The 12,322-nt window shown below is 42.2% G+C and overlaps 1 protein-coding gene across 1 annotated transcript; it reads right to left on the bottom strand.

Moving 5' to 3' along the window:
* Positions 1-755: 755 nt before the first annotated feature.
* LOC139290263 (neuronal pentraxin-1) lies at positions 756-5,001 on the bottom strand. The gene is made up of 5 exons (XM_070911986.1): positions 4,306-5,001; positions 2,682-3,303; positions 1,931-2,184; positions 1,170-1,349; positions 756-965 (listed from the first exon to the last, which is right to left on the bottom strand). Exons 1-5 carry the CDS (start codon positions 4,999-5,001, stop codon positions 756-758), a joined length of 1,962 nt encoding a protein of 653 aa, XP_070768087.1.
* Positions 5,002-12,322: the final 7,321 nt, after the last annotated feature.

Below are 12,322 nucleotides of genomic sequence, written 5' to 3'. Positions count from 1 at the left end.
GTTAAAAAAACATGTATAATAAACTTTTACTATTAGTTCAAAGCAGCACAGCTGGATTACAATATCATACCAAGAGTCCATGTAATAATTGTAAAACCAGCAGAGGCTGTAAAACACTAAACTCTGTCTGACAGGCTTTTCAGTATTTCTCCCAAAATAAAACATCAATCTATCTATGATATAGATTATTAAAGTTACAAAATATAACACAAATTAATTCTACATTTTCTTTGGTAAATTAGCTGTATCTTCTGTGGAAACCTTTTTTTTTTAAAAAGAGCATCCAGATTAGAAATTGATTTCTCAGCACATTTCTATTGAGTATCGTTCAAACTAACAACATACAGTTTGTCACTTCACCACAACAGAACCCACGTAAGGTCTGCTAATTGTATCACAGACCCTAAAGTATTAAGTCTTATTAACAATATGACAATATGTCACATACAGCACTTGTCTGTTTAAAATAAAACACTGGCTCATGATTACATTAGATGCCATTAGAAGGCCCAAGACCACTAAGTCCCTACACAGAATCTGTAAACACAGATTAGACTTTGTTCTTTTTTAAGAAAAAGTCAATGATTAAGTTTAAAGAAAGGCATTGATTCTCAGTTGGTGCCACTGAGTGATCATCCTGAAAAATAGCTGAAAGTCAAAGGGAATTTTGTGTTGTACTTGCTCCTTTGATATAAGATAAATGTTCTCCGTACGTTCCAGAATATATCCAAGTTCGTCACCTGTGTTGCGGCCTTTCAGTGACAGGGGTCAAAGGGATATCTGGAGACGCCTCCACGAAGCTCCACCTCTGTCTCGGACCAAGCGATGACATCTCCTCTGAGGTGGCTGCCGCAGGAGGCCAGGCTGTAGATGTCGCTGGCAGTCAGGACGTGTGACCACATGTGCAGGTCTGACATCTCACCCACAAATGACTGAGTGGCATCAAAACGGCCTCCCAGAGTGTCCTGAAGAAGAGGGAACAAAGAACAGCTGGATCACTCAAAAGCTCAACATTTCTGACAAGAAATATGAAATAAAAAAACAAGGGATTAAGGCTTCCCAAAGGAGTATTTAATATTCTCAATATATGCATAAATACAATATTAGAAACTCTCCCTTTTCTGTATTCAATGGAAAAAAAACTTGATGATTAATCTCTTTGTCTTTACCTGTTCCTGTCCCAGGACAAAGACCCCTCCAGGTTTGATGGGGTGCCAGGGGGAAAGATTTATCCCGGACCCCCTCTGCACTCCGTCCTGGTAAGCCTCCCATTGTCCATCCCGCGTTGACCAAGTCACGCACACGTGGTGCCACTTCCCATCACCCAGAGACAGGGGGAGCGTCACAGCCTGGGGAGAGTGAAGATGGTGAGACACTAATATAACACACACCCTGGGATAATATAATTAAATACAGAGGCAAGAGTAGATAATATGGCAAATATCTACTGCCTATTCAACTCATTCACTAAAAAGTGTAAACCAGAATCAACCTCTAAAACACACTCGTCATACCTTTTAATATGCCACACTTCATATGTTTTGAAGCTGTTTAGACAACATGTACAGATGATTACATGTGTCATTTCTAAAGCCCCTGACAACTTGGCTTCTGGGATTTATTTATAAGATTAAATATTCATGATTAAACATGTAAAAATCAAAGTTAATAGATAATACTTGAAAAGATTTTTTTAAACAAGTTTAACACTTTTAAACTCAGCTGATCAGATTCTGATTAAAATGTTGCTAAATCCTGATTGGTGCAGGGGAGCATGTGACATCACCTTTCTCTAACCGAGTCCCGCCCACTTCAGACCAGTGACCTGAAATATCTCGTGTGAAATAACTAAAAACAAAAAATAAAACTGTGTGTGTACTGAGCTTCACTCACAGCGCTGCAGGGTTGTTATGTTTTTTTACTCCCTCACCTTGTCATCGATCAGCAGTTCCATGGGGTTGTTCCCCCACTCGATGAGCACCAGTTCATTGGCCTGTCCGGGTGCCGAGTAAGAGAAGGGGGTCCCCAGGCCGGGCCCCACGCCCGCCTTGATCCAAAGACACAAAGTCAGAGCGAAGATCTCCTGCAGCAGAGTCCTCTTCACCCGCCCGTACATGTAGTTGGTTCTCATGGGGAAGCTGATCTGGAAGGCATCAGGACTCTGGGATTTCTTCCTGCTGGAACCTGTTTTTTTGAACAAAAATAACATCAAAACAAAACAATCTCACCTCAAGTTGTGTCATTAAGGTTCATTTAGTAACTGTTCTCGTGTGGAGCATATGAGCTTCCTCTGCAGAATGAGTCGCTTTTTTGTAGTTTTGTAATTCTGTTGTAGATGTTCAAATCTTAATTTTTCTGAGCAATTGAAGTACATCACATCCATGTTGGCTTAAATATTGAAATTCAAAGTTTATTCTTGACATCCTTCTCAAACATCCAGTAGCTGTAACAAAAGACAACATCGGGTATTGTACTGTACTTGCTTAAGTTTTGTAGCTAGTTTTCGGGTTTCTTCCACATATTGCAAGTTCTTCCTTTCCCTTTGGGAACTTGTACAGCTGCAGAATACTCTACCTACACAATTTACACTTATACCAAATGCTGCTTCATTAATAGAAACTTGACACAACTCATTGGCTGTTATAAACACATGTCGTAAAGTTGCTGCAGTGGTTGTGTACCTGCGAGGTGCAGCTGGTTGAGCATTGTTTCCAGTTTGTTTGAGTGGAAACCAGTCCGTGGCCCTGGTGCTCTGTATCCAGTGTGTGGAAAGTAAGTGTGAATGTCTGCTTCATTACTGTGGTGGTCATCATCATCATCATCATCATGGTGCCCGTCATCATGGTCGTCATGGTCGCCATCTCCATCATGATGGTCATCATTGTGGCTGTCATCGTGATGGTCGGTGTGGTTCCCACTGTCGCTGTGACTGCCGTTTTTGTGGTCGTCCTTGTGGTCATTTGGGTGTCCGTCGTCGTGGTGATCATCGTCATGATGGTCTCCGTCATCTCTGTGGCTGCTGTTGTCGTGGTGGTGATCATCGTCATGATGGTCTCCGTCGTCTCTGTGGCTGCTGTTGTCGTCGTGGTGATCATCGTCGTGGTGATCATTGTCATGGTGATCATCGTCATGGTGATCATCATCATGATGGTCTCCGTCGTCTCTGTGGCTGCTGTCATCGTCGTGGTGGTCCGGGCTGCTGAGGGCGGAGGTGTGATGGTGCAGCTGCTGCTCCAGAGCGCTGATCTTCCTCTGAAGCAGCTCCTTCAGAGAGCTGGAGTAGGTGATGGATGTGTTCCTCTTCTGCTGACGGAGGTGAAAAACACACAGGTGAAGTCTTGATAACAAGTCTTTCCTGTCACTTAATCCCTGCGCTTCCTATTTACAACAGAGAGGACAAAGGTCCTTCAGTTCAGTATAGACACAAACTGGCCTCAATGAATCATGCATCTGCTGATCTGTCACCTACAAGTCTAAGAGAGCACTTGCGTGTCTTTTGACATCTTACATTCACTAATAGTCTTGTGATGTCAGGTATGCAGTCGGTCTGTCCCTCTCACATTCATTATGCCTTCCTGTATCTGCCTCTGCTTTTCTTCCTCTCAGGTAATCCAGGCTTTGTCCTGGTGCGTGTCCTGATTACCAGTCTGTCAAGGGAGATCACGATAATTGCTGCTGATGTTAGACCCGTGCTGCCACCCCACCCCCCCACCCCCCCACCTGTCCCCGCTACACACTCAACAGCTCCTGACATCTGTCTGTGATCACGATCCAAGGAGGAGAGACAGCAGAGAAACGCTGATAAATGTACCATGAGAGTAAAAACAGAAACAAAAAAGGACCATAAGACATTCAAATTTCCCCAAAAAACTTAAATGTGCCCGGTCAATCCACTGTAACCTAATGCAACAGTATCTCACATCAGTGACGTCCACCTCTGAGCCTGTTGCTGCTCTGAGGTGCCCACTGAGGGACATCAGAGTGACTCTCTTGCCAATGTAGAGTGGCTTTATGCGATTAAGTAATTCATTGTTCCTTTGTCTAAAGTACTTAGCAGACAAACTGCTTTGGGACTTGATTATTCAACAAACAATCCGCTGACAACAGCATTAATGTGTCCAAACAAGGAAAGGCCATATAAGGACACCGCAAGCCTCCCTCTACGTCCAACTCTTTTTTTTTATTCCTCAGCTGTATCATGTTTATTTTTAACTCACTTTTTCTTTTCATGTTCTCTTCTTCCTCTCTATAGTTATCTTTATTTCAGGGTACAAAGTTTGAAAGTTTCCTCCTCTCGCTGCTCACCTGCAGGTTGTTTAGCCTCTCCTTCAGCGCCTGCAGCATCCTCTCCATCTGCTCTGGTGATGATGTGATGTCCCCTGGTGTCACATGTTTATCCTTCCCCTGGTTGTTGCTGCTGTGCCCTCCATCAGATCGTTGCCCCCCCACAGAGGGATAGTGCGACGAGTCCGGTATGAGGTTGCTGTTTCCATGGTGACCCTGCTGGTTGCTATAGTGCCCATTGTCAGTGTACGTGTGATGACTGGCCACCCCTGCGTGGTGGGAGTGCGAGGCCATCGTGCTGTGGTGCTCGTCGTGAGGCGCCACCCCCTGTCCGAGGCCCTCGCACAGGGTGAGCTTGGCAGTCAGCTCTCTGATGGTCTCCCTCTGGTCCAGAATGGTCTCTTTCTGCTGGACAAGGCTCTCCCTGAGGTGGAGGATGGTGGCTTTGGCTTCTTCGCTCGCCCCCCACCAGCCAGCAGGAGGTGCACTTTGATAGCCTGGCCCACTGGGCCCTGCTCCTACGCCTGGACCCGTTGCAGGGAAGCAGGCAGGGTCTGCATGCACGGGAATGGGGGTGCAAACAAAGCGTGGGTGGGCTCTGAAATCATAGTCAGACCCCGAACTGGCACATACAGGGCAGAGGAGGAGTGAAAGTAAAGACGACAAAATGGGAACAAGCAACAGGTGTAGAGACGGAGAGTTCCTCATGATCCTCATCCACAGTTCAGCCAGTAAGACTAAGGAGCTTGGCTTCACTTCAAAATGTGTGATGCCAGTTGAAGCAAAGGTTGTGTTGACTTCTTTGCAGTTGTAAAGGAGACATCAGGGAGCACGATAACAAAAGTATCCAATCATCTGAGGAACAAAAATAAATCACAGTTGTGTCATGCGACAGAATTTATTTTATTCTGGATGTCGTCTTGTCTCTCTCTGTCCGTCACTGAAGAATGGAATAAATAATTCCATTATTATAATATAATCACCTGTAAGGCAATTCAGCTTTTTGTTGATTCAGCTTTATTCCTCATTATAAGGCTGCAGTAGTTGTGTTGTTTTGCATTGCATTATACTTATACTTGGTCCATCAATACTTTTGTCCTAGTACTCTATAATAGTATTCTACAGATGTGAGTTAAAATGTCTGTTTTTGCTTTTTGCTGTTCTAGTTAGAGTCCATTTTCTTGAACAAGAAGGACAGCGAGGAGAGAGACCTTTTAGACCCGGCTGACAAATATAAAGTCTCCAGTTCTCAGCGGTGGATGAACACCTCAGCGTGAAGTCTCAGTCTGTCTGACCAGTAACCTTACACGGCATATTCATGTGCCAAAACAACCAGAGCCTGTCCAGACAAGGATTAGTCCAAATCAGAGGTGTGACATCCTGACCGGACCAGCTGACGAGACTTTTGTTGGTACCTTTTAGAGTTACTTTGATGGTCTTGACTTCTTGAAAGCCCAAAGGAGGGATACACTGTAGTGCAATAAACAGACACACTCTGAGTTGAATTTGGTGATTATTTAAGTCTTTGACCTGGAGGATGATAATAAAATGCAGTATAGGGGACAAGAGGTGAAGAAGAGCACAGATACATTTCTAAAGCTGGATCTCTAAATGATCTCTGAACATTACACCAGTCCATGTGGCTTCATGTTATATTCCCTGTGCCTATATCATAAAGTCGCTCTGAGCCCTGTAACATGTCCTTCATTATACAGGGTCGACATTTTGAAATGGCACACACGTGATGTGGCAGCTAAACCTCACCGACCACCTGTTGCTCGCAGTGACCAGCCTCTACAATCTGTGTGTGTGTGTGTGTGTGTGTGTGTTTATCAATAATGAAACAGAGTGAAAAAAAATACATACAAATATAGTCAGTTGTATGACAAAGATCATGTCTTCCTTTATAGAAATCTCCTCAAAAGCCAAAGCAGAGATTATTTATTGAGCTACTGGAGAAGAATAATTCCTTGTTTTTTAATTGAGAATCAGCTTTGTAATAATGTTCTTATCGTTATAAAGGGGAAACAGCCTTTGAGCTAAAACATGCTCTGTCTCTGCAGTTGCTGCTGTGACTTACGAGGCTTAGAGGAGAGACAGATGGTCGAGGTACAGAACCGTGTCACACCCAATCTCCACAGTTTAGCCCTAAGTTTATTACCACCCACAGGTCAGTCAATTAACCTAATTGCAAGCAGTTGTTGTGCTACCTTAGCTAGAGATAAGTGGGCTTCCTTAGCTGTGTGTGTCTGTGTGTGTGTGTGTGTGTGTGTGTGTGTGTGTGTGTGTGTGTGTGTGTGTGTTGTAATCCATGGTGAACACTGGGGTCGTGCACTATCCCTGCACCATATGGTCAAGGTGGATATTTAAGTAGTGCGATTAGTCCCAAATTAAAAACTGACAACTGCAGTTAGATCTGTGATTAAAAAACAGCCGACTGACAAAATAAAGCGCCTCTCCATTTGTAAACAAACAGATAATTTCTGGACAGAGAATGGATGCCATTAAAACTATAATCATCTCAGTGCTTTACAAGCTCAATGTCAACATCATTTTGTCTGGCAGGTGATTCTCCCAGAGTTTGTTGAGACAAAACATTTAAGAAAAGTCTTCTATAGTGTAAATCTCATGCAGTTGCATTTTGAATTCACGTTGCTGGTGTTTCATACACTTGTACACTAACTGTGTAATGATACGCTGTCTGCCATTAAACCTTTTTACTAAAACATGTGATTCCAAAACAACAGACTTGTTCCTTTTTATAGCTGCTCTATTATTTGGCATATTATATTTTGCACTTTCTTTTATATATTTAATAATATATCAGTCTATATGCCCCAACAATAAAAATAATACACGATGGAACATTAATTACATTGTCATGGCCAGCTACCCATATTAGGACCGTGAGGGATTTTCTGATCTACTTTTTATTGCCCATCAGTTGGAATCTCAGAAACTCTGCAGGCTGTTTCTTACATTCATTAAAGAAAATATGTTATATTGTAAATTCAACCATTTACCCTCCAGTTACAATTGTTTTAGATTATACTTAGACTTCATTTTCCTCAGAAACTAAAAAACAAATATCAAAAATGTATAAATCTAGTTTCCACCAGTACTGGGGTTGAATAGACCCAAATTAATTTTCATATGAGGATCCATCATCCCTCTGACTACGTCTTTTAGGAAAATGTTATGTTGAACTCAGTTCAGTCAGATGTGACAGACAAACACGTCACTGGGGATCTCTCAACTGCACTGAGTCACTGCAAACTTACATGCCGCCAAAAATAAAAACAACTTTCAGCAACTGACATCAACAAAAACATGTTACTAGCTTTTTTGGGGGGGAATTTATTTCAAGTTAATCTGTTTTAAATACAAAGCCTACGTTGTTTCATGCCTTGTTTTAATGATCAACTAATTATCATGTATTATTTTTAACAAGATGTTTTCTTTTGTTTCCGTGCCTCTAAAAGGTAAACGCAGAGTCACACTGCGGCTCTTAACTGGCCTCTCTGTTACATCTCATTGAACTAATATGACATTGGCACACTGCAGTTAAACTAACATTGGAAAAGCATCCTTACCGTGGCGTCTCTGCGAGAGCAGCTTGTGTGTCCACGCTGTGAACTTGTAGTGATCAGATCAGATTGAGAGAGATTTACTCCAGAGGAGAGCTCAACGCTTTCTATCCCTCCTTCTTTGTCTCTACCTCTCTTTTCTCTCCTCTTCTCCTCCCCTCCTTCAGCTTTGTTGTGTTTTTCTTGGAAGACCACACCTCTTTTCCTGTCACACTCTTTTGACTTTTGTTGGCATCTCACTCACTGCTCCACCATCTTTATTTTATTCCTCCATTTTATTAGTCTGAACATTTGGTTGCTGATTTTAAAGATTGGTTGTTGATAATATTACCCTTCTCTGACAACCTCTCTCTATAAACATTTTTCAAGTTTGACCTCTGATTTACAATTATCCTCTCTAACCGGACACAATCATTGGCTCCTCCAGTGCAACGTCACGCAGCTCACCTAGATCTCGGCACGGGAGTAATTGGCCTGATTAATTCCTCGTCTCTTCCAGTCTGACTGACAGCCGCAGAGGCTGTGACGCGACAGCAGATGGCTCCTTTTTGAGGTCAAAGACAATCAGACAGCACACAAACAATGGAGCCAGCATGTTGATTACAGGATCAGACACTTATGCCTACATTAACATTAGATAACACACTGGCATTTATCGGGCACCAGCATTGTTCCTTGTCAGGCCTCCTGGCCTTACAACATAACTGATAGCACAATTCAAGGCATGGTCACTTTTAAAAGATAAGTTCTAGGATAATTATTTAGTCATTTTATTGTCTTAGAGTTACTTTTTTCTATTTCTTCATTATCTCAAAAGTGCTGGCAGTGTTTTATTAGATCTTAAACTACTGCCAGTAGAAAAAAAAGCTTGTAAGTAGACGTTGAGTTAAGATTTGTTTGTCAAACTATTACCACTACTTGACAGCTAGTAATCCAATGAACAATGGCAGCAGTTTGACAAAAGTGCACTTGAACTAAACCAGCCAATAAATGTTCTTCCAGTTCATTTGACACACGTTGAGTCGCTGATTGGATAAAGTGAGCAGTCAAAGTTCATGGCCTGGCTCTGTCTGCCTCTTTATGTATGAATACATCTTAACTGCCAGAGCTGAAAACTACAAAACTATCCATCATATTTATATCATTTGTAATATTTATCAAATAAAACTCAATTGTTAGCTGTAATATGTCAGATAAATAAGAGAAGATAATACTGTCACAACAGTACTATTATGCATGATATTACACTGAATGTACAAAGCTTTATCAGGCATTTTTGTACAATTCTCATCTCAGTCCTTCTGTAACTAAAGGTTAGTTAAAGCTAATTACATCGTCTCATTAGTCATTCAGGTATAAAGAGGGAAATCAATGAGGGACAATGACTTTAAATGGATTTACATCATCAGTGCACTTCTAGAAGAGAGTAAGTATTGCAAGTTATTTGTCCTTCAGAACTTTCTTCAGGTATGTTTGGACTGATTTTGCCTCTCAGAAAGCTTTTTCCCGATGTGTGGCTGCACTGATGTGAGCTTTGACACCTGTCTCTGTCTCCTGGGCAGGACACTATTGTATGTGACACATTTGGACGTAGCCCAAAGAAAGACATGAAGTAAAGATCAGCTGAGTGATCTATATTCAGGCAACACATGACCTGTTTCAGAGACACGTCTGCTCTGAAACACCGTGTGATAACGTGCTGGCAGATAGATGCATAGATGGGAGAGACGTGAGTCATCTTTAGGTCAGCGTGAGACGAGTTCTCCTGTCTGTCAGTGTTCTTAGCACATGTGAATTAGGCCCAGAGGAAGCGAGCCGACACAAACAGCTTTACGGCTCAGGTCCAAGGACACGAGACCACAGACGCGCCAATGTTCCCCTCAACACTGGACCAAGTGACTGGAGGCTCCTCTGATGGCAGACAGAGATGCAGAGATGACGTCTTGTCTTTTGAGCGGAGAGATGGTCGTGGACAGCCTGATACTGAGTAAAGACACTTTGTGTTTTTTGATGTGGTTTTGACTTGTTCTGATTGTGTCCAGCAAAACAGAGTACCATAGTGCTTTTGATTGGGCTGCAGTGATGAGTAGTAGACGATGTTTTACATGGTAACTGTGCTGAAGGTTTAATTTATTGGCTTTATTCAAAATTGAGTGAACATTATAAATTACAGGTGTTTATAAAAAGGTGAATGTGATAATGAGTGTGCTATCTGCCTGTTATGGTGTTAAAGCAGTTTTACTGTTGTAGTACAGTGTAACTCTATAGTCTGCACTTGTTGGCTGTTCAGTCTCAAGTGCTGCAGGAAGTGATGTCACACTATCGCCGCCCTCTGGGAAAAACCTGCAACTGCAACACAAGACAGCTTCAGTCAGACACCTGAAGGTGATGTGATGCCAATTTATGAGGTTATTTTGATGTCACTGGAAAATAGGTGCAAGTATTGAATGGAGCTCCAGAGGAAGTCAGAGTTTAACTGAGAAAGATAAACATCAAATAAACATGTAGGCTACATAATGTCTGAGAGTCTGAGATTATTTGACAGTTTTAGTAAATTAGATCTTTGAGAGGATAAACCAAAGTCATATAGCTCCAGCGTTCATGCTAACGTTTCAGCCTGGTGGGCTTCATCAGAGCATGGACGGTCATGTCATTTGTATACAGGAGTTAGCAGGTGATTGACTGAAAGGGTCACATAATAATCAACTTTCTATGGTCCCATATATATCTTTACTTTACAATATAACAATGACCAAAAACAGGTGAAATGGTAAAAGTTATAGTGAGCGTTTGTGTACATGTACTGATTTGATTTACTCGTGACGTCAGTACTTCTAACTTGGTTACAGCCCTGATAAAGTGCATCCAACTTGTAATTGAGTCCAGTACTTGAATAAATATACGTATTTACTTTCCACCACTGTGAAAAAGAAATTAGCCTCCAACAAGTGGTGGATGAAGTATTCATGTCTTTTACGTTAAAGTGATAATACTACAGAGTAAAAATACTCTAGTTTCCACAAGCAGAAGTCCTGCATTCAAAAGGTTACTTAAGTAAAAGTATAGTACATCATCATTTATTAGTTGATTATATTTGTATTAATAATCTGAATCTGCAAAGTAACTAAAGCTGTCAAATAAATGCAGTGGAGTAAAAAGTGCAGTACAAGTACCTCAGAAATTGTACTTAAATAGCCTACAGTACTTGAGTAAATGTACTTAGTTACTTTCCACCACTGGCTACAGCTGACCCTAAACTCTTTGGGGACTTTTAACTCTCCTCTCCAGCACTTTTATTTCTTACATCAGCCTGTAATCTTCTCAGCAGTTTATTGCAGTAAATGAGTCCATGCATGCAGGGGCCTCCTACTCTTCCTCCTCCTCCTCCTCCTCTGTCCCCCCTCTGAGAACGGGGAGCAGGAATATAGTGATGGGTGTATGTAGGCCAGTGATAGGCCTGCCTGCGCTGTGGCTGAAAAGTTCAAGTCATTATTCTCCTCCTGCTCCTATTCAGAGGAGGTCCCGTTGGCTCATTGTTATTCTGCCCGAGTGACAGAGAGAGAGACAGAGAGAGGCAGACACAGAATGGGAGGCTGACTGTGGTTTCCAACGGCAGGGAGCTGGTTGTACTGGGCGGGGGTTAGTCGGCGGTGTTTCTGGACGGTTTTTTTTTTTTTTTGCGGGCGTGAAGGCATGTCGGTAATCGGCTCAGTAATGAGGAGAGGTACTGAACGGCACCAAATATCTGACCCCGATTCCTGGGAGTAAAGCGAGGCAGAGAGGAGAGGGAGAAAGTGTGAAGGCGAGAGGGGGAGGAGGAGAGGGCCATGTGAAAAAGGGGTGGAGGGGAGTTGAGATTTAGTGCTGTGCTGGATGAAACAACCCCCCACTAACTAACGGAGAGGGAAAGTAGCCTAATAGGAAGAAAAGAGGGGGTGTAGTACTGTTCATTTAACACTCAAAGACGCGCAGGAAGCCTTTATCGTCTCCCACAATGAGATCTGAAAAGGTATGAAACTTTTATCCTTTTTTTTTGTTAGTAGCTGAATTATGTGTTACAGTTTTACAAATGGAAGTGGAGCTGAGAGTTTGAGATCAACAGGTAGCTGTTATTGAGCTGCACTGTGCGGGCAAACGGCAGGAAAAACATCCTCTATGTAGCTGCCCGACTTATTCATTCATACTTAAATTTACAGGCAGGCTTGATATGTTGTACTTGTCTCTTTTTTGGGAGGGGGTTATTTTGCGTTTGCCTCAGTAATTCAAAAGACTTTGATGTAGTGAGATGAGATGGTGTGTAAGAAAAGGCTCATTTAGCACTGGAGTGCCTGTTTTAGCAGCTATGTTGCACCATGAATTGATCTTTTAGAGAAATGCAAGTAAATGCAGGGATATCTGGCAGCATTTCACTTTTAAACCTTTACACCCACCAACATGCATTTATTAAATGT

This window comes from Enoplosus armatus, chromosome 9 (assembly GCF_043641665.1).
Source record: "Enoplosus armatus isolate fEnoArm2 chromosome 9, fEnoArm2.hap1, whole genome shotgun sequence".
NCBI lineage: Eukaryota > Metazoa > Chordata > Actinopteri > Centrarchiformes > Enoplosidae > Enoplosus > Enoplosus armatus.
Note: the sequence above shows the minus strand (reverse complement) of the source record. Positions and strands in the feature narration are given on the sequence as shown.